The following is a 22,369-nucleotide window of genomic DNA, read 5'->3' as shown; positions in this document are numbered from 1 at the left end:
GTCGGGTATGTCAACCAGAGAGTTATAAGACTGGCTCAAGGACACACATTCGGTTAGGGCCAAAGTCATGGCTGACTCTTTTGTCACCTGACACCTCCAGTCCAATATTCTTTCCATGCCCTTGGCAGGGAGATTTGGTGGCTGTTTTTAAAATGGGTAATCAAAGTGTGGTCCATTCACCCAGCCACAAAAGAATGAAGGGGGTTATTTTCCTTTTGATGGGCATGGCTTTCTCCCACAGCTGAGGAAAGTCATGGGTAAGTGGATGGTAGGTGCATGTGGTACACCTTGACCTTGCAGTTTGCTTCAGGTCTTCAAGATCTTTAAGGGTTGAGATTATAACTAATGCTGGTATCACATTCTTAAATTATCTTGTTGGCTAACTCACTGTTTGTCTCCTACCTTGAGGACAGGGACCTTGTCTGTCTTGTTTGCTCCTGTATCCACGTTACCCATATTCTTAGGCTCTCGGTAAATATTTGTTGGGGAGATGAGCGCATGGATGGATGGGTGGAGGGATGTAAAAGTGCCACGGCCTTGTAGCCCAATCAGGCAAGTACAGAGAGCCCCAGTCTGCACAGAGGGGACTCCCTGCAAAGCCTTCTGCAAACTATGTTGCATAAAGAGCTGTCAAGTCCAGAGGTCTTGTGTTTGAGTCCAAATTCACCACTTACTAGCCTGTGACCTTGAGCAAGGTACTTAATCCCTCTGAGCCTCTATTTCTTTGGCCCTAAAATGGAGATGATCATTTTATCTACATAAGAATTCATGGAAGTGTCTGATTTTGAAATCAGAGCGTAATAAATGATAGATATTTTGGTGGCTAATGTTTTGTTGAGATCCTTTCAACGCCGTAGCAACTAAGCACCCCTGACTCGAAGTTATCAGATGTGTTTCCAGAAGGTGCTAATATATTCAGGATGAAGTAAAGAACAGATATGGAAAAGAAATAGAAAACCCACATAGGTATTCTTAAGGAAATCTTCTCCTGATGCTTCACTGAGCCAAGAAGGGAAGGGCTGGGAGTTCAGGGGACAGGAGTAGATAATCCAAAAAACTTGTGCTTTTCCATCCTTTGCCTCTGACGATGTCGCCTCTTAAAAGGAATAAGGAAACCTCCTCCCTTCGGACTGATAACCTGTTTCTGTTTGTTAGATCCCTACACACTACCAGGCATTTTGCCTCCATGATCTTACTGGGTCCTGTACTGGGTAGATGCGATCTCTATTTTACAAAAGCCAACAGGTCTCCTATTGAGGTATTTCTGCATGGGCTCCAGACTCCGTTGACTTGACGTCCAACTTAATGTGGCCAAATCAGAGCTCTGACTTTCCACCTGAACTTGTTTTTCCCTTCTCAGAACCCACCCAATGGCTCAAGCCACGAATCTTGATGCATCTCCTCCCCTTACCCTTCATACCCAGCATCCTGGGAGATCCCACCTGCTCCCCCTCCTGTGTAACACTGTGCCTGTCCACTTCACACCCAACTTCCAAGTCTAGGCTCTTGAGCTTTCCACTGTTCTCCCTTCTTCCTTTCCTCCTCACTCTGAAGAAAGAGTACCTTAGGACGTTAAATGGACTAAAACGTGGAGGGTAAAAAGGGAGGTTAAAACTGTCCCAACAACCCCCCTCTCCAAAGGCTGCTCAGGAGACTGAGGACTGATCAGGGCTCCCTGTGCAAGCTGAGCAGGATTAAAACAGACAGATGCCTGCTAAAGACTGATTTCCCACAGATTTGTTTTAACTACACAGCCACTGATCTTTTCCAGAATTTCGGCTAGAAATTGACTGCTCACATGTTTTAAAAAAAAAAAAAAAAAAAAAAAAAAAGGCAGTAGGGCTGCATGCAAGGAGAGCTAAGAAAGACAGATGAATTCAGAATCTACCAAATCATAGGAATCAACTGGGCAGAGGTTTCTTTTTTTTTTTTTTTAAGATTTTATTTATTTATTGGACAGACAGAGATCACAGGTAGGCAGAGAGGCAGGCAGAGAGAGGAGGAAGCAGGCTCCCTGCTGAGCAGAGAGCCCGATGTGGGGCTGGATCCCAGGACCCTGGGATCATGACCTGAGCTGAAGGCAGAGGCTTAACCCACTGAGCCGCCCAGGCGCCCCTGGGCAGAGGTTTCTAGGCGGTTTTAGAAGGGCAGGCAGGGAGGTCTAGGACCCGGGGGACCCCGATGCCCAGGGACAAGCTGGCCTTAGGGAACAGTGGAGGGTCCTCTAGAAAGAAAGCACCTTAGCCAAGAGCCCTGGCCATCTCTAGGCTCAAGCCAAACAGCAGTCAGCCACCGGCCATCCCCGTGCCAGAGCAAGAGCCTTGACAAGTAAGCAGAGCTGCGGTGGGCATCCTGGCTGGGTGACATTCAGAAGCTTAGGCAAGGTATCACAAAGCTTAGGGGAGCCCGTGGATTTCTTGGGGCCAGTAGTGGCTGTGTCTGCGTGATGTAATCACCACTGCCACTAACCTTTAGTAAGCATCTACCATGTGCCAAGCATTAACATAGGTACTTACAGGAATCTTTACCAAAACCTATGCTGTAAGTGCTACCTTTACTGCCATTTCACAGGTGAGGAAGCTTACCTCTCTCTAAGCTAAGAGACAGTACACCCCTGGTTGGTAGTGGGTCCTGGGCTGGAACTCTGGAAGATAGTCTTCACTCATTTGCCTTTTCTGTTTTAAGTTCTAGTCTGCCTGAATACTCTGCTGTTATGGAATAAGGGGGACTGACTTAAGTGTCAAAGTTTACAAACCTAAACTTCATTCACCACATTGATCATGGTTTTGCTCAATACCATGGGCCCACTACAAAATCCGGGGTGGGGGGGGAGTGTACTTTCTCCCCATGCCTTATCCCATTAGCCTCCCACCCAGGCCAGGCCATGGGTGTCAGAGAAGTCTGTCCACAGGAGGCTGAACTCAGGTCACCAGGCTGGAGTCAGAGGTAGCCTGGTCAGAGGAAGGCGAGACCCTACCCCTGAGAGAGGCCTGAAGGACACTGCAAGTCGTGAGGACAGGGGTCATGAGGACAGGGTTAGAAAGCTGGGGAGCAGACAGCAGTCCAAGAAGAGCTGTGGGTGTCAGGAATGGGGTAGAAGAGCTTTTACCACGAGAAGAACAAACTAGCCACGAGACTGATCTGTGGAATGATCTGTGGACAGACATGGGCTCCGTCTCATCCATTCCCTGACATGCTGTCTGGATTTGGACAAATAAGTTAATGTCTCTGCAAAGTGGGAGCAAGGATTCTTAGCTGTAGTAATACAAGTATTCAGTGAGAGAACCCATGCAAAGTGCCTGGTCTGTCGTAGTGACTTGATAAATAAAACAGATGCCCATAGTAATTCCATCTCCAAAGTATGAGACAGGGTAGGGAGGGGGAGGGTACCAAATTATCTTTTGCGTTGGATCAGGGTTGATTTAGGGAACCAGGAATGTGGGTAATGCTACATGTGGGGGTTTGAGAGAACCCATCTGTGGGGAAAAGAAGGACACATAGTCCAGGAACCAAGTGGAGCCTATGAGAATTCTCAAAAAGTCAGTCATTTGTTCCCTGTCTTCAAGATGAGACACTCCTCAGTGTTAGCTAAACTCTAGGTATTTTTTTTTTTAATTCTAGGTATTTTAATGGTATTATGTACATTAGTTAACCATCTCTGCTGTTTCCCTTCACTTCCCTTACCTTGTCCTGTACCCCGGGCCCCCACCCCGCTGTCTCCTTGACCTCCAGCTCACACGGGAGAAGATGGAGGTGTACAGGCCACTGAAGTGTTGTCTGCCTTAGACATGTGCTCTGCTACTTCCTCAGCAATGGCACAGCTAGAGCTCCTGCCATGATATTGATAACGCTCTCTCCAGTGCCGCTTGTATTTCTGTTCTGTGCTAGTGGTTGGGGTGGGAGTGCCCACATGGTTCACCGCCCACATACTACCATCTAGCATCCCATAGCGGCCACAGCCAGCCAGGGCTCTTTGGAGAGTTGGAGGAATTTGGATAGGAAGAGGTCTTTGCACTTTCTTCTGGTTTGGGTACACACATTTCAAGATATATTCCAGATACATTCCTTTTACCAGCACCTCACACATCATTCCCTTTTTTTTGAGAACACCCAAGGGCCCCAATAGGCCCAAAGAATAGTGAGCACTGGTGCTCTGCTTGTTAAGAGCACCTTCCCTTCCTTAATCTTTCCCTGGACCTCGGTGAGCATGAAGGAGGGGAAGGGTTACCGTGCTACTCCTCTCTGGCAGGACAGACTTGACCCCAGGCTGGGAGGTCAGGTGGTTCTGCAGCCGGAAGCATGCATAGATGGGCAGGGGGAGGATGGGGCTGGGGCTGGGGTCACCCCTGCACAGCAGGGGGAGCAGATGACCCCACTGCAGGCTGGTGGAACCCGCGCCTTTGGTGGAAGGGCCTCGTAACCTCATGGTTCTCCTTTCTGTGGGTTGATACAGGTTCAAAGTTTCCTTCTGCACTTTTGGCAAGGAATGCCCCCCCACATGCTGCCTGTGCTGGGCTCCTCCACGGTGGTGAACATCGTCGGCGTGTGTGACTCCATCCTCTACAAAGCTATCTCGGGGGTGCTGATGCCCACCGTGCTGCAGGCGTTACCTGACAGGTGGGCACGCTTCTTCTTGCGACTCGTCCTTAGCTCGTGCTGTTCCTGCCTCTCTCTCACTGAACGTAATCATGCACTGTCTGGTGCTCTCCCTTGTAAAGACCACAGACATTGGGCTTTTAAAAATTCAATTTGATTTACAGTTTTTAATATAAATAAAAATGTGAACATTTTGAACCATTTGTGTGGTTCAAAATTCAAAATGTATAATGCGGAAATGGTGAAAAGTCTTTCCCTACCAACTCCTGTTCCCTAGGTACCCCACACTTCTCCATAAAGCATCAAATTGAGTCATTTTCTTGACACGGGGTGAGGTTCAGGGGGGTCCATCCAGACCTACTGGGTACATAACCGATGCATATATCATACTCTTTTTTTCTTTCCCACTGAAATGGTGATATACTCTATTATACTATTCTGCACTTTGCTTTAAAAAAAAAATCATGGAGCTTATGCTGGGGCTTCCTTGCACCTCCAGATCACTCCCCACCATGCCCCACACTGCTCCCTTCCCCGGGGGCTGGACCAAATGGAGTACCTCACAAGGCTCCCTCTCCCTATCTTCAAGGGAAGATAGTATCTAGGAGGGAGGGAGAAGGGGGAGGTCAGGAGACGGACTCGTCTCTCTCCTGGGAGGTCACCTCAGGCTGGCTGTGGCCATCCACACCCCCCACCACCATACCACCAGATTCAAATTCTCCTGGAGTACCTGTGCTTAGGTTGGAAGCTTGTCCTTTGGACATGGGATGGGTGAGAGCCTGCTGCCCTTAACCCCCACACCACAGCAGAGTCTCCGTCATGGTCACCTTCGTGCCTATGGACACCTTCATGACTTGTCCCTTGTAAATAAACTCTCCTATTTTGAGAGGCCTCTATTTCCTATTAGGACTGTTAGAAAATATTTCACATCAGTCTGTGAAGAGATCTTATTCTTTTTTTGTGCCTGCATACTGTTCCCACTGGACTGGATGTAATCAGTTGTCTTCATGTTTCCAGCCTTGTTTTACTACAAATAATGCTGTGATGGTTGATGTACATTCTTTTTCAGGGGGCAGGGTGCGTTAGCTTTCCCAGGGCTACAGCAACTAAGTAGCACAAACTGGGTGGCTTAAAACAACAGACATGACTTCCCTCACGGTTTTGGAGGCCAGCATGTTGGAATCAAGGTGTTGGCAGTGTTGGTTCCTTCCAGAGACGTACTCTGTGCCTGTCTCCCAGCCTCTCGTGGTGGCTAGAGTCCTTGGTGTTCCTTGGCTTGTAGATGCTTCCCTCCAGTCTCTGCTTCTATCTTCACATTGACTCCCGCTCCATGTGTCTCTCTCTGTCGCATAAAGACACTTGTCATCGGATTTAAGGCCTACCCAGCTAATCCGAGATCTCATCTCAAGACCTTTAATTTAATCACACTGCAAATAAGGTCACCTTCACACATTCCAGGTGGACATACTGGGGAGTGGGGAGGGGGTACCACTTATCCCACTAGATGACATGTGTGTGCAGAATAAGTTCCTATAGGGCTGAATTTCTGGTTGGAAGGATATATGATTTAAACTCAGTGAAGTTTTGATGGGCATTTCTTTTATTATGAGTGAAGTTGAGTGTCTGTTCATATCTTTAAGAGTAATTTCTGTTTTCTTTCCTGTGACCGCTCAGTTCTTCTCTTCTGATCATTTTTCTATTTGGTGGTTGATGGTTTTCTCATTGATTTATAGGAGATTTTATTTTTTTAAAGATATTATTTATTTGTTTGAGAGAGAGAGAGAGAAAGCAAGAGAGATCATGAGCAGGGGGGAAAGGGAGAAACAGGCTCCACACCAAGCAGGGAGCCCCGACGTGGGGCTCCATCTCAGGACCCTGGGACCATGACTTGAGCCAAAGGCAGACGCTTAACTGACTGAGCCACCCAGGCATCCTCAGGAGCTGTTTATTTATTAGGTATAATAACCATTTATCTGTGTTGAGTTGCAAATAGTTTCTCATTTTGTTGTCGTTGTTTTGTCTTTGCTGCCCAGAAATAGATTTATGTAGTTGAATTTATCAGTCCTTGCTTTATGGCTTTTGGATTCGGTATCATAGCTTTAAAAGTCCTCCCCATTCCAATGATTAAGTAATTTTCCCATGGTTTATCACACTAACTTTATGGTTTCATTCTGTACTTTTGAATTTTTGTTCAATCTGGAATGCATCCTGGGATAAGATGAGAAGTATGCCTTTGTTTTCTCCTCAGCAGCTCTCCTGTTCTCCCAGCACCGTATGCCAATTATTCCATCTTTTCTTTGGAGTGGAGATGCCCTTTTTTTTATATAGTAAATTTTATATGTATTTGGGTTGTTTCTGGACTTCCTATCCTATGCCATTGATACTTCTCTGCATTCATGTTCCACGGTCACTCTGCTTTAAGTTTTGTGCTTTTATTTATTTATTTATTTACTTATTTGCCAGAGAGAGAGAGAGAGAGAGTACACATAAGCAGGCAGAGAGGCAGGCAGGCAGAGGCAGCGAGAGAAGCAGGCACCCTGCCGAGCAAGGAGCCCGATGTGGGACTTGATCCCAAGACCCTGGAGTCATGACCTGAGCCAAACCCACTGAGCCACCCAGGCGTCCCAAGTTTTGTGCTTTTAAACATATTTAATATGTAGTAGGACAAGCTCCTCATACTTACTTTCCTTTTTAAATAATTTTCCAATTACTATCACTTATATTTCCATATGAACTACCTTGTCATCAGTTTGCCTATTTCGATAGATCATAGATCACACTTACACATGTATTCTTATTGGGATTACATTACATTTAGAGACCAATTTAGGGAAAATTATGTATTTATGATACTGAGAATTCCTAACAACATGGTTTGCCTTGACATTTATTCTGATCTCATTTTGTGACTGTAGGAATACTGTAAATGTTTTTCTTTCTTTTTTTTCTTTAAAGATTTTATTTTTTTGACAGACAGAGATCACAAGTAGGCAGAGAGAAAGATGGGGAAGCAGGCTCCCTACTGAGCAAAGAGCCTGATGTGGGGCTGGATCCCAGGACCCTGGGATCATGACCTGAGCTGAAGGTAGAGGCTTTAACCCACTGAGCCACCCAGGCACCCCTGTAAATGTTTTTCATATAAATCTTACACATTTAAAAAATTTATTCTTAGATATTTATCTGTTGGTTGCTATTGTGAGTGCAGTGTTCTCCTCTACAGCTCTTGACAGTTGGTGGTTTATGTCTATGAAAGCTATTGATGTCTGTGTGTTATATTTGGAGCTGGCTATGCCAAGCTTATCTTGTTGTTGTATTTCTTTTTTCAGGTTCTTACATTTTCCATGTTTAGAATCCTGTTATCTATAAATACAAATAGTTTTACTGTTGTTTTTCTAATTTTTATACCTCTCATTTATTTCTCTTACCTAATTACATTGGCTTATGCTTCAAGAACATGTTGAAGTTCTTGACTGTAATGAAAATGCATCTAGTGTTTCTCCATTAAACATTGTGCTGGCTTTTGAATTAAGATTGATATATTTATCATGTTAAGGAATGTCTGTATTTTCTTAATTAAATGTTTTGTGAAGGATGTTGTTGAATATTATCCAGTGGTTTTCATCATCTATGGAAATTATTATATTATCTGTCTCCTAATACTGAAACATTCTTGCATTCTTAGAATAAATCCCACTTACTCATAGTATATTTTCTTTAATGTGCTACAGGATTTTATTTGTTAATGTTTTATTTAGAGGTTCTGCATCAAAGCCATAAAGTGAGATTGGTCTGCAATTTTCTTTTTGTGTTTAATCGTCATTAGTTGTTGGTATCAATGTTATTCTTGCTTCATAAAAGAAATCTGGAAGCTTCTCCCCACCCCCATTTTTCCCTGTGCTCTGACACACTTTAAATAGCATTAAAATTATTTGCTCTTGAAGTCTATGTAGAATTAATTCCCCTTTGAAGGCATCTGGGTGTGGTGTTTTGTGGGAGTAAGTCTTTGAAATTGTTCTTATTTCTTTTTCCATAGTAATTGGTTAGTTTAGATTTTCTGCTTCTCTGAGGTAAGTTTTGGTAAATTACATAATATCCACTTCTAGATCTTTAAATGTATTTGCTGAGGGTTGAGCATAGTGGATTTGTAGTCTCATTGAGTTTCCTCTGTGTCTCAATATTTCTGCTTTCATACATTTCAGTTGGTGTACTTGGGCTTTCTGCTGCTTCTCTGTGATTAAGTTACCGGTTTCATTTTTTCAAGGCCCATGCTCTTGGATATATTTATTGGTGCCATTACTCTTTCTTTTTTCTAATACAGCAAATTATTTGACTCATCCCTTTGACTTTCCTAAGTTTACTCTGTTCTTCATTTATTCAACAAATACTTTATTGAGTGCCCACTACATAGTTTGTTGTTTCATCAGTGATCCAAACCAACTGACCAAAAAATAGACGCTTGATATACTTACTTTCTTTCATCCTCGTTTAACAACATAAATATTTCAGACTTGAGTTTTTCTTTAGCACTATTTGAGCTGCATCCCATTGGTTTTGATATGTAATATTTTAACATTGTTATTTCCTAGATATTTTACAACTTTGGTTTGGAGTTCCTCTTTGCCCTAAAAATTTTTTAAGAGTCCTTAAAAACTTACAGTTGTTAGGAGCTATTTTTTTCCGGCTATGTTATTCATTTTGCTTTTATTGCCTTATGATTAATGACTGTTTTCTGAACTGTTTTTTCTTTTGATATTTTATGTGTTTTCTAATACATGGTCAATATTGTGACACTTGGGAAAATGAAGCACTGTCTGTCTTCAAAGTACAGACCTTGACAGATCTGTATCTGGGTCAACATTATTGTTATTTATTCTGTTGTCTTAGTACTTGTCCACTTGGACTGTTATGGACCAAGACAGGTAAATAGGTTTCAGACTTATTACTAATATGTGCTTAACTATTTCACCTTGAATCTCCCTTAATTTTTGTTTTTGAATGTTGATGCTATGTTGTATGATGTTTTGATATTTCTAGTTGCCTTATCTTCAGTGTAATACCTTCATTATGAATTGCAACATCTTCATTGTAAATTGTACTCCTAGCATTATTTTTTTGCTACACTTAACATTATAAAGTCTAATTCACAATTTTTTGGCCCAGAATTTAGGTTGTCTGATATTAAGATCATGACCTCTATGTTCTTTTTGTTTTCATCTGTTTGAATACCTGAATACCCTGCCCATCTTTTTATTTGTGACCTTTATAACTTACTTATGCAGAACCATTTAGAATTTGTTTTATGGTTCAATTGACCTTTTCTCTTGCTAGGTAAGTCTAGCACAATTACATTTCTTGACACAACAGATACTTTTGTTCTTAGTTCTATCATTTCATTTTATATTATTACATATATGTTTATAGCTTTTTATTTTATTTTATTTTAAAAATTCAGGCTTACTGAAGTATACTTTATATATATCAACATTAGCCATTTTTAGTGTATACAGTTGACCCTTGAACAACACAGGTATTGGGGGTGCCAAACCCCTGTGCAGTTGAAGATTTGGGTATAACTTTCAACTCCCCCAAAACTTAACGACTGATAGCCAACTGTTGACCACAAGTCTTACCAATAACATAAACTGGCATGAAACAAAAACACAGATTTTGTATGTTACGTGTATTATACACTGCATTCTTACAATAGAGTAAGCCAGAGAAAAGAAAATGCTGTTAAGAAAATCATGAGGGGGGGTGCCTGGGTGGCTCAGTGGGTTAAAGCCTCTGCCTTCGGCTCAGGTCATGATCCCAGGGTCCTGGGATCGAGCCCCACATCGGGCTCTCTGCTCAGCAGGGAGCCTGCTTCCTCCTCTCTGCCTGTCTCTCTGCCTATCTGTGATCTCTGTCTGTCAAATAAATAAATAAAATCTTTAAAAAAAATCATGAGGAAGAAAAGATAAATTTACAGTGCAGTATTTATTGAAAAACAGTTCCCGTGTAAGTGTGCTCACACAGTTCACACCCATGTTGTTCAAGTATCGACTGTACAATCAAGATGTAGTTTCACCACTTTAAAAATGTTCTCATGCCCCTCTTCCTCCCACTGCCAGCCCTTTATCGTTCGGGGTTTGCATGGCATATCCTTTTCCACCCTGTTACCCTGTATCTTCATAAAAAGTAGATTTCATGTAGCCAATATAGTAAGCTCTTGATTTTTTATTCAATCTGACAATTTCTACTTCTAGTTGCTATGTCTAGACCTATGCATTTAGTATTAATGATACAGTTCATTAAAAAATTCCCTCTAACTAGTTGTTTTCTTTTTTTTTAAGATTTTATTTATTTGAGAACAAGCGAGTGAGTGAGCATGAGCAAGGGGAGGGGCAGCAGTAAAGGGAGAAGCAGACCCCACTGAGCCGGGAGCCCAACGTGGGCCTCGATCTTAGGACTCCAGGGTCATGACCTGAACCAAAGCAGATGCTTAACTGACTGAGCCATCTGGGTAGCCCTCTTCTCTCTCTTTTTTTTTTTTTTTTTTTTTTTTTAAGATTTGTTTATTTACTTTTAGAGAGAGAGAGCACAAGTACATGGGGGGAAGGTGTACAGAGAGAGAATTTTCTTTTCTTTTTGTTTTTTTTTAAGATTTTATTCATTTATTTGACAGAGAGAGAGAGAGTACAAGGAGGAAAAGTAGCAGGCTACAGAGGAGAAACAGGCTTCCCGCTGAACTGGGAGCCCAACGTGGGGCTTGATCCCAGGACCCTGAGATCATGACCTGAGCCAAAGATAAACACTTAACCAACTGAGTCACCCAGGCAATTTAGAGGGAGGGAATTTTCCATCAGACTCCCCACTGAGCACAGAGCCCCACATGGGGCCCGATCTCACAACCCATGAGATCATGATCCGAGCCAAAACCAAGAGCCGGACTTTCAAACAACTGAGCCACCCAGGAGTCCCCTACTATTTTCTATTACTTCCTTCTGTTTTTATCCATTTTTCCTCTCTTTGTGCCTAGTTTTAGATTAAAGTTTTGTATCACTCTATTTTATCTCCATAATCAGACTGTTCTTTATACCTGTTACAAAAAAATTTTTAGTGGTTGACTTACTTGCAACCTACCTTCAGATGATACCGTGTTGCCTCCCACGTTGTGTAGGGACCTCACAACAGTCTACCCCCAATTCATCCTCTCATTTTTTATGCTGCTGCTGTCACATATTTTGGATTCGTATATACTCTAAACTCACGTGTGTTGTTACTGTTTTTGCTTTAGATAACTATCCTGTAGACTGGTTAAAGATATAGAAAACAATCTTTAAAATTTACCTTCAGTCTAGTGATTTTTGATCCTTGTTTCTTTACATAAAATCCCAGTTTCTGTGATATATTGTCATATCCCCTGCCTGAAGAATCTTCTAAAACTTCTCTCATATTGCCGGTCTGGTGCTAATGAATTATTGTGGCTTTTGTTGGTCCAAAAAAGTCTTTATATCTTTTTCATTTCTGAAAGATACTTTCAGTGGGTGTGGTGTTCTGGATTCACAAGTTTTCTGTTTTGTTTTGTTTTGTTTTGTTTTCAGCACTTTACAGATTTTAATCCATTTTTTTCTGACTTGCATGTTTGCACATCTTTTCTACTCGGTATACAGTGTGCCTCCCCCCCCCCATCCCCAGCTGCCTTCAAGATTTTCTCTATCTTTGGTTTTTAGCTGTTTGAATATGACATGTCTAGTTGTTTTGTTTTGTTTTGTTTTTAATCCTGCTTGAGATTTTCTCAACTGGATCTGTGCTTTGATGTGTTCCATTATATTTGGAAAACTCCCTGCCGTTATCCTCTGCTCTGTCTTCTCTCTCTCTCTCTTCCTTCTGTTATTTCAGTTACGTGCGTGTCAGACCTTTCCATACTGTTCCACTACTTGGAGGCTCTGTTTTGTTTTTTTTTTAAAGATTTTATTTATTTATTTGACAGACACAGATCTTAAGTAGATACGCAGACACAGATCTTAAGTAGGCGGAGAGGCAGGCAAAGAGAGAGGAGGAAGCAGGCTCCCTGCCAAGCAGAGAGCCCGATGCGGGCCTCGATCTCAGGACTCTGGGATCATGACCTGAGCTGAAGGCAGAGGCTTTAACCCACTGAGCCACCCAGGCGCCCTTTTGTGGTTTGGTTTAGGTCATTTTTCATTGGCCTATCTGCAAGCTTACTGACTTTTTTTCTAGTATATGTCAACTTTACTGATGAAGCTGTTGATGGCATTCTTCATTTCTTTTGCCATGTGTTGTTTTTATTTTCATTTCTAACATTTCATTTTTATTATTTCTCTTTCTCCTGAAATTCCTCATCTGTTCATCCTTATTATTTATCTTTTCCATGAGAGCCTTTGGCATATTAACTACGGTTATTTTAAATTCCTTGTTTGATAGGTTCTTTTGATTGCTTCATCTCTTGAGAGTGGACTCTTTCTCTTTTCAAAATGTTTATTTTTGGAGTATAGTTGACCTACAATGTTACATTGGTTTCAGGCATACAGCATCGTGATTGGAAAATTCTATACATTATCAGCACTCACTGCAGTAAGGGTAGTTACCATCTGTCACTATCCAACATTATTATAATATTGACTGTATTCTCTATGCTGTACCTTTCGTCCCTGTGACTTACTTATTTTAAAACTGGGAGTTGGTATGTCATGATTTCCCTTCACCTGTTTTGCCCATCCTCCCTATCCCCCTTCCGTCAGGCAACCACCGGTTTGTCCTCTGTATTTATGTGTCTGTTTCTGGTTTTTTGTTTGGTCATTTGGTTGGTTTTTAGAATCCACGTATAGGTGAAATCCTATGGCATTTGTTTTTTTGGTCTGATTTATTTCACTTAACATACTTTCTAGGTTCATGCATTTTGTTGCAAATGGCAAAATCTCATTCATTTTATGGTGAAGTAATATTCTGTTGTGTATCTATGCCACATTTTCTTTATCTATTAATTGATGGACACTTGGGTTGCTTCCATATCTTAGCTATTGTAAATATGCTGCAGTGAATATAGGAATGCACATAGCTTTTCAAGTTAGTGTTTTGATTTTGAGTCAACAGCCAGAGTGGAATTACTGAATTGTATGGTATTTCTTTTTTTTTTAAGATTTTATTTATTTATTTGATAGACAGAGATCACAGATAGGCAGGCAGAGAGAGAGGAAGGGAAGCAGGCTCCCTGCTGAGCAGAGAGCCTGTTGCAGGACCCAGGGATCATGACCTGAGCCGAAGGCAGAGGCTTTAACCCACTGAGCCACCCAGGTGCCCCTGAATTGTATGGTATTTCTATTTGGAATTTTCCAAGGAACTTCCATACTGTTTTCCACAGTGATTGGATTAATTTACATTCTCACCAGCAGGGCGGAGGATCCCCTTTCCTCCATATCTTCACCAACACTTAGTAGTTTTTGCTTTTTTGATACTAGCCATTGTGATTGGTGTAAGGTAACATCTCATTGTGGTTTTGATTTGCATTTCCCTGGTGATGAGTAATGTTGAGCATCTTTTCCTGTGTCTGTTTGCCATCTGTATGTCTTCTTTGAAAAATGTCTGTTCAAGATCTCTGCTTATTTTTAATTTGATTACCTGTTTTTTGGTGTTGAGTTGTATATGTTCTTCATATATTTTGGACGTTAACCTCTTATTGAGATATCATTTGCAAATATCTCCTTCCATTCAGTAGGTTGCCTTTTTGTTATGTTGATGGTTTCCTTTACTGTGCAAAAGCTTCTTTTTTATAAAAATTATATTATATATATTGTAAAATTTATATTATATATAGAGATTTTGTTATATGTATCCATATATAGATACAGATATATAATAGTTTATTTTTGCTTTTGTTTCCCTTGCCTGAGGAGACATGTCCATAAATGTATTACCAAGACCAATGTCCAAGAGCTTACTGCCTAGGTTTTCTCTCTTAGGAGTTTTATGGTTTCAGGTCTCATATTTATGTCTTATTTTGAGGGGGTTTGTGGGTGTGTTTTTATCTTGTTTTCCCAACACCATTTGTTCAAAGACTGTCTTTTGCCCATTGTATATTCTTGCCTCCTTTGCCATCGATAAATTGACCATATGAGCATGGCATTATTTCCAAATCTCTATCCTGTTCCAGCGATCTGTATGTTCATTTTGTCCCAGCACTTTACTGTTTTGATTACTTTAGCTTTGTAGTATATCTTAAAATCTGGGATTGTGCTGTCTTTGTTCTTTCTCAAGATTGCTTTGGCTATTTGGGATACTTTGTGTTCCCATATAAATTTTAGGATTATTTGTTCCAGTTCTCTGAAAAATACTATTGGTATTTTAAGAGTGATTGCATTGAATCTATAGATTGCTTTGGATAGTAGGCCCATTTTAACAATATTAGTTCCTCCAATCCATAAGCATGTATTTCTTTATATTAGTTTATGTTGTGTTCTGTTTTTTTCATCAGTGTTTTATAGTTTTCAGAGTACAGGCCTTCCACCACCTTGGTTAAAGTTTATTCCTAGGTATTTTATTCTTTTTGGTGCAGGTGTAAATGGGATTGTTCTCTTAGTCTTTTTCTGGGACTTCATTATTAGTGTATAGAAATGCAACAGATTTCTGTATATTTATTTTGTGTCCTATAACCTCACTGAATTCACTTATTATTAGCTCTAATAGTTTTATGGTGGACTCTTTAGGGTTTTCTATACATAGTATCATTTCATCTGCAAATGGGACAGTTTTACTTCTACTTTACCAGTTTGGATGCCTTTTAATTCTTTCTCTTGTCTGATTGCTGTGGCTAGTGAGGATGTCCAGTACTCAATTGAATAAAAGTTGGTGAGAGTGAACATCCTTGTCTTGTTCTTGATTTTAGAGGAGTAGCTTTCAGTTTTTCACTTTTGAATATGATGTTAGGTATGGAATGGTCATATATAACCTTTATTATGTCAATGTATGTTCCCTCTAAACCCACTTTGTTATAGCTTTTATTATGAACTGATGTTGAATTTTGTCAAATGCTTTTTCTGCATCTATCCATCCTTCATTTTGTTAACGTGATGTATCATTTTGATTGATTTGTGTTAAATGAACATCTTGGCAATAAATCCCTGTCGATCCTGGTGAACGATCCTTGTAATGTACTGTTGAATGCAGTTTGCTAATATTTTGTTGAGGGTTTTTGCATCTGTATTCATCAGGGATATTGGCCTGTATTTTTCTTTTTCTGGTAATGTCTTTGGTTTTAATACCAGGGTAATGCTGGCCTTATAGAATGAATTTAGAAGCTTTCCTTTCTCTTCTGTTTTTGGGAAAAGTTTGAGAATAGTAAGTATTAACTTTTCTTTGGTTAATGTTTGGTTGAACTCACCTGTAAAGCTTTGGACTTTTGTTTATTGAGTGTTTTTTTTTAATTACTGATCAATTTTGTTACTAGTAATCCATCTGTTCAGATTTTCTGTTGCTTTCTGACTCAGGCTACGAAGGTTATATATTTGTAGGAATTTGTCCATTTTTCTACTAGGTTTCCAATTTGTTGGCATATAATTTTTTGTAATAATTTCTCATAATTTTTTTCTGTGATGTCAGTACTTTCAGTTCTGATTTTATTGAGTCTTCTCTCTTTTTTCTTAATGAGTCTAACGGTTTATCAATTTTATCTTTTTAAAGAACCTGCTCTTGGTTCCATTGATCTGTTGTTTTATAAGTTTCTGTTTCATTTATTTCCACTCTGATCTTTATTCCTTCCTTCCTTCTAGCGACTTGGGGCTTTGTTCTTTTTCTCATTCCTTTAGGTATAATATTAGATTGTTTGAGATATTTTTTGTTTCTTGAGGTAGGCCTGTATCTCTATAAACTTTCCTCTTAGAACTGCTTTTGCTACATCCCAAAGATTTTTGGACCGTTGTATTTTCAGTTTCATTTGTCTCTATGTATTTTTAAAAATTTTTTATTTAAATTCAATTTTGTTAACGTATAATGTATTATTAGTTTCAGGGGTAGAATTTAGTGATTCATCAGTTGCATGTAACACACAGTGCTCATTCCATCAAATGCCCTCCTTAATGCCCATCATTTCTTCTTTGATTTCTTCATTGACCCATTGGTTGTTTAGTAGAATTTTGTTTAGCCTCCACATGTTTGTGGTTTTTCCAGTTTTTTTTTTTTTTTTTTTTTTTGCAATCGATTTCTGGTTTCATACCATTGTGATCAGAAAAGTACTTAATAATATTTAAGTATTAAACTAACAGAGACTTGTTTTGTGGTCTCACATGTGCTCTCTCCTGGGGAATATTCCATTTGAACTTGAAAAGAACATGCATTCTGCTGTTTTTAGACGGAATGTTTTGAATATATCTATTAAGTCCATCTGGTCTAATGTATCATTCAAAGCCATTGTTGCCTTATTGATTTTCTGTTTCCTTATTGATTTTCTGCCTGGACGATGTACCCATTGATGTAAGTGGGCTGTTAAGTTTCCCTACTATTAATGTGTCACTGTCAACTTCTCCTTTTATGTCTGTTAATATTTGCTTTATGTACTTAGGTACTCCTGTATTGGGCGCATAGATATTCACAATGGTTTTATCTTCTTTTGGGGCTGATTCCTTTATGATTATGTCATGCCCTTCTTTGGCTCTTATTACAGTCTTTATTTTAAAGTCCTTTTTTGTCTGATATAAGTATTGCTACCCATATATTTTTTTCTGTTTTCACTCTCATTTTGCATCCCTTCACTTTCAGTCTGTATGTGTCTTAGGTCTGAAGTGAGTTTCTTGTAGGCGGCATAGAGATGGGTCTTGTTTCTTTAATCCACTTAATCATTATAGGTTCTTTTTCTTAATTTTCTGTGTGTCCTGTAATTTTTTATTGACTTCCAAACAGTGGTTAGAACAGTAGAGACCGGAGTAGAGAGTATTTATGCCTGGAAATAGACACACTTCTTTTCTCCTAGTCTCTTAATGTGAGGAATTGAGTCCGTTGATTTAGGCATTGATTGCTTTGGGGTTTTGTTTTTGCTATGGGTACCCTCAGTGAACTACCAGATTCATATTCTTCTGGGATACCCTGTGCTCAGGTTGGAAGTTTATTTGTTGAAGGGGTTTTTCTCAATGTTGCTGCTACACCATTAACGTTGGGCCTTCCCTGTTAGGGAAGTAGACACACTTGTTAGCCTCTTTGGGGCTGAGGTGGAGGTGTGGGGGTCCCCTGCTGTCCTGGCTTAGTCCCAGCAAGCCCTGTGTTTTGAGGGATTCTCAGTAATCCTGTCCACCCTCCCCGTCGCCCTCCCCCAAGAGAAACCTCTAATAATCTGAGCCTGCGATGATTTCTACCAAGGTTAGAGAGCTTTTTCTTTTTATTTCCCCTACCTGCAGTGGGTCTCTTTCTTTGCCCATGCTCAATAGTGTTTCTGTCCTTCCCCCTAGCCACTCGAGGCTTCTGTTCCATAAGGGAGAGGGCTGGCTAGGACGTCATGCTTTCCCCACAGCAGTGGTTGCTCCCCTCCTGCAAAACAGGCACCTCAGAGATAGGCTTCCTCCATTCGTTGTTCTCGGGGACTCTTCATGAGCACCAGGTACGGTCTGTGGAGATCTTGTGAATAGATGTACATTTCCTTTGCATCCATGGCTCTCAGAGTTCTGTACCATCATGTGAGTTCACACATTGCCTTTAGCAATTTGTTTTAAAAATTGAGCTGAGGGACGCCTGGGTGGCTCAGTTGGTTAAGCGTCTGCCTTCGGCTCGGGTCATGATCCCAGCGTCTTGGGATCGAGTCCCACATTGGGCTCCTTGCTCGGCGGGGAGCCTGCTTCTCCCTCTGCCTCTGCCTGCCTCTCTGCCTGTGCTCGCTCGCTCGCTCTCTCTCCCTCTGTCCCTGACAAATAAATAAATAAAATCGTAAAAAAAAAGCTGAGCTGAATTCTTTTTACTTAGATGTCCCACTTTCCTCCCTCAGACATAGACGAACCAGTCCCCAAGTCCTCCTTTCTTTGGAGGTGACTGTCTTTCTGTGTATTCCAAGCTAAGCAGTTGTGACCTCAGCTCTCCGATGGGTTAAAGAACAGTTAGGACTTTGCAAATTATCTGGTTTTCTCTTGTTATGGCGGGAGTGTTGCTCTTTCTAATTTTCCACATTCTAAGTGGAACAGAAACACACCTAGAAAGGCAACAAAGAGTACATCCTAGTGGGATTGTGGTCAAATTTTAATCTCATGCTTTTCTGTATTTTTCTAGTGTTCTAATTAAGACTAGATTATTTTTATAATCCTGTGCATATGCATATATAGCTGATTTTAAAATTTAAATATGCATAGGATTATAAAAATAAACATACACACATATTATATATATATATATGGACCCTTTAAGCTTTGAGTTATTCTTTTTTGTGCATTGTTGAAGGGAACTAGATAGTGGCCAAATGTGTATCTTTGTTTTGTAGCATAAAGGTACCTCTGGGGGTGGGGCAGGTCAGCAGAAGTATACACACCATTATATGAGGGCTTCACATTCCACTAGTAGTGCTTACTGGGTGTTACACACAGGCCAGGCATCCGTGGTTTGTTATGAAGCAGTTTGTGGGTGCTAATGAAATGCTAACCCCTGCTGCCTCCTCTGTAACTGGCTTGTTTTTATAGACATAAAAATTGAAGCTTAGGAGCTGAAATAACTTAAGTCCACCCTCAGTTGCAAATAAATGAAACAGCCACGACTCAGCTGTTCACTCTGCATTAAATAGTGTTTATTGATTACTACAACATGCAGGGTGCTGTGCTGAGTCCTGAAGCATCACATTAAAGACGACAAACGTGCTCCCTGCCCTCACTGAGCTCACAGTCTGCCCAGGGAGACCATTTTTTAAAAAAATGACATTGTTAACTGATTTGTATGATTTTGCCAAAGTGATCCTTGACTTCGAAATCCAGCCCCTTTCTCATGAAATCAGGAAGAAAAAGTTACTCCAAAGACAGACTTCATCAGACAGCTAACTTTTCACAAGTTTATGTACTCCTTCATCCCTGAAACTTGTTTGAGTGTCTTCTGTGTACCCGGCCCTGTGCTTGGCCAGGGTAGAAATGAGATTTGACTTGGACTAGCTCAGACCCACCCCTTACCTTCTAACTCAGTAAAGCATATTGAAATTCTCTCTCTCTCTCTCTCTCTCTCTCTCTCTCTCTCTCTATATATATATATATATATATATATATATATATATCTTCTTCAGTGATCAAGTGATAATATAGAGATAACCATGAACCATTTGCTGTTTATTTATAAGAAAAGTAGATCATTCTCAGACTTGGGCTTGTCACTTCTTGTGACCTCCAAGGGGATCCTGGCATAGTGGTTGTTAGTGATGATTGGTTTATCAGAAGTAAGGAAGCGTGTGTGTGCATGTACATGTGCATATGTGTGTAGGAGTGGTGGAAGGGCAGAGATGAGATAGCAGAGAAGCAAAGAGAAGACTGAGATACTAGAGCTTTGGAGGCACACACATGCAGTCTTCAGTCTTGGCTTGTCCATTTGCTTGTTGGATCTCCTCGGACAAATCACATAACTTCTCTGAGCCTCAGTTTCTCACCTCTCTGCTAGGACTAACAATAGTACCTACCTCGCAGGGTAGATGTGAGGGTTAAATAAGAAAATACGTGTGAAGTGTTTAGCACTTGACACACTGCACTCATTAACAGCAGCTGGTATTAGCGCTGTTGCTGTTGTACCAGCATCAGGGCAGGAAGCCATTCAGAGAGTTACAAGTGTGGAATTAAGATGCAGGAGAAAGGGGCACCTGGGTGGCTCAGTTGGTTGAGCATCTGCCTTCAGCTCAGGTCATGATCCTGGCGTCCAGGGATCGAGTCCCACATCAGGCTCCCTGCTCAGCAGGGAGTCTGCTTCTCCCTCTGACCCTTACCCCTCTCATGCTCTCTCCCTTTCTCTCTCTCTCTCTCTCTCTCTCCAATAAATAAATAAATAAATATTTTTTTAAAAAGATGCAAGAGAAGGGCTGAAGCAGGAGCTATAGACAAGAGAGCCACCGGCACAAAAGGGACGAGAAGGTGTAACACTGGATTTTGGGGACAGACCCTGGGAGTGCCAGCCTGGGGAGTGAGATGGAAGGAGACAGGGTAGTCAGCAGAGAAGGGGGTCAGACCACAGGGTGTATACCATCGGAGGAGAGTCTGTGAGAAAGAAGGTGATAGTCGGGGTCATCTGAGGCTGCAGGAAGGTGGAGTGGGCCAGGGGGTATCTCCAGGCTAGGTGATCAGGAGGCCAGCTCTTCACTTGCTCATGTTCAGATCACTCCTAAATTCTGTCCCAGTTCCAAATCCCGAAATAGAATTGTTTCCAAGATTAGTCTCTTCCCGCTTTTCTTCAGTGTAGTAAATCAAATGATTGCATAAAGCAAAAGGACCATCCCTGGTCCTCTGCTTACTTCCTGCTCCCATACAAAGGGCAGCTCCTCTACTCCAGCTGCAAGTAATGGCCCCTGGGAAAGGTGTCATGGGTGGGCAATGGCAGCCCACCCTCCTGGATGGTACAGCAGCCATCAGATGATTACTCCACACACTTCTCTAAATTTTGACCTCAAGAGTGGCCAAATACTCTGAGAAGTCTTCTCACTTCAAAGCTGGATCCAGTGTGCTAGTCACTGAGAATGTGCTAGGGCTTTATTACGTGTGCAGTACTTTTGGTTCACTCAGTATTCAACATTTATTAAGCACCTCCTGTATATCAGGCACTGTGCTAGGCACAGGGGGTACATATACCACTTTTCTTTCATGAAGACATCTTTGACAACCTTCTTTCCTCATACACCCACAACCACTCACCAGGACATCATGGTTGGCTCTGCCGTCTAAGTATTTTAATCTGACCATATTGCATTATTTCCACTGTTACCATCCTCATCCAGGATGCTTTGTTGCCTGGATTATTGGGATAACCTTCAAACAGATCTCCCTGCTCTGTCCTTGCCCTTCTAAACTCAGTTTTCATCTCAGGAACAAGGCTGATCTTTTAAAAACATATGGCAGGCTCAATAGTGTTGAGATAGTTGGTAGAGCTGGAAGTGTGAGGAGACTGGCAGTTTCAGATCCTGTGGTCAGCACTTGAACCCAACCTCTAAAGTTGTAAAGGAAGGGAGAAAACTGGCTGCAATCTGGGGCAGGAGCTTTCCAAGCTGGGAGAACAGCAGATGCAAAGGCCATGGTGAGGTTGTCAAGGACCTGAAGAAAGAGAAAGAAAGCTGGTGCTGTGTGAATTGAGTAAGCTGGCAGGAGTCGGGGTGGTGAGAGGGAGTGGGAGGAGCTGAAGTCAGATAGATAAAGGGGGGCACATTGTGGTGTCTGGCACTATGCTAGGTGCTGAACACACAGTGATAAGCAAAATAGACATAGCCCCTTGCCCTCCACATCAGAGCGTACAGTCTATTGGGAAAGATGGACATGAACCAGATAATCACACAAATCAGTGTATAGTTACCAACTGTCACAACTTGCCCCTTCAAGAAGAACAATCAGGGGCTCTGACCTAGATTAGGGGACTTCAGAGAAAGTTTTTCTGTGGACGTGACACTTGCTCTGAGATCAGATCAATGAGGAGTTGAGTAGATGAAGAAGGGTAGGATGCTCTTGGATGGAAGGATGCCAAGGTCAAAGGCTCTGAGGTGGGAAAGAACTGGTTAGAGGCAAGAGGGGTTGAAACATGGTGAAGAGAGACACTGCAAAGTGAGGCTGGAGAGGAAAGCAAGGCTGGAATGTGAGCT

At 41.3% G+C, this 22,369-nt stretch overlaps 1 protein-coding gene across 2 annotated transcripts in view; it reads left to right on the top strand.

Moving 5' to 3' along the window:
• The window catches only part of LOC111157597 (regulatory factor X4), a 140,726-nt gene that overhangs the window by 70,767 nt on the left and 47,590 nt on the right, over positions 1-22,369 (top strand). For both annotated transcript variants that reach the window (XM_022519144.1, XM_022519145.1), the window contains one exon: positions 4,454-4,617. In XM_022519144.1, the coding sequence (XP_022374852.1) occupies positions 4,454-4,617 (164 nt within the window). The remainder of the gene's footprint in view (positions 1-4,453; positions 4,618-22,369) is intronic.

Source organism: Enhydra lutris, unplaced genomic scaffold (genome assembly GCF_002288905.1).
Source record: "Enhydra lutris kenyoni isolate GAN:26980312 unplaced genomic scaffold, ASM228890v2 scaffoldscaffold55, whole genome shotgun sequence".
In the NCBI taxonomy this organism is placed as follows: Eukaryota; Metazoa; Chordata; class Mammalia; order Carnivora; family Mustelidae; genus Enhydra; species Enhydra lutris.
The sequence above is the reverse complement of the archived record's forward strand: the minus strand, read 5'-3'. Positions and strand labels throughout refer to the sequence as shown.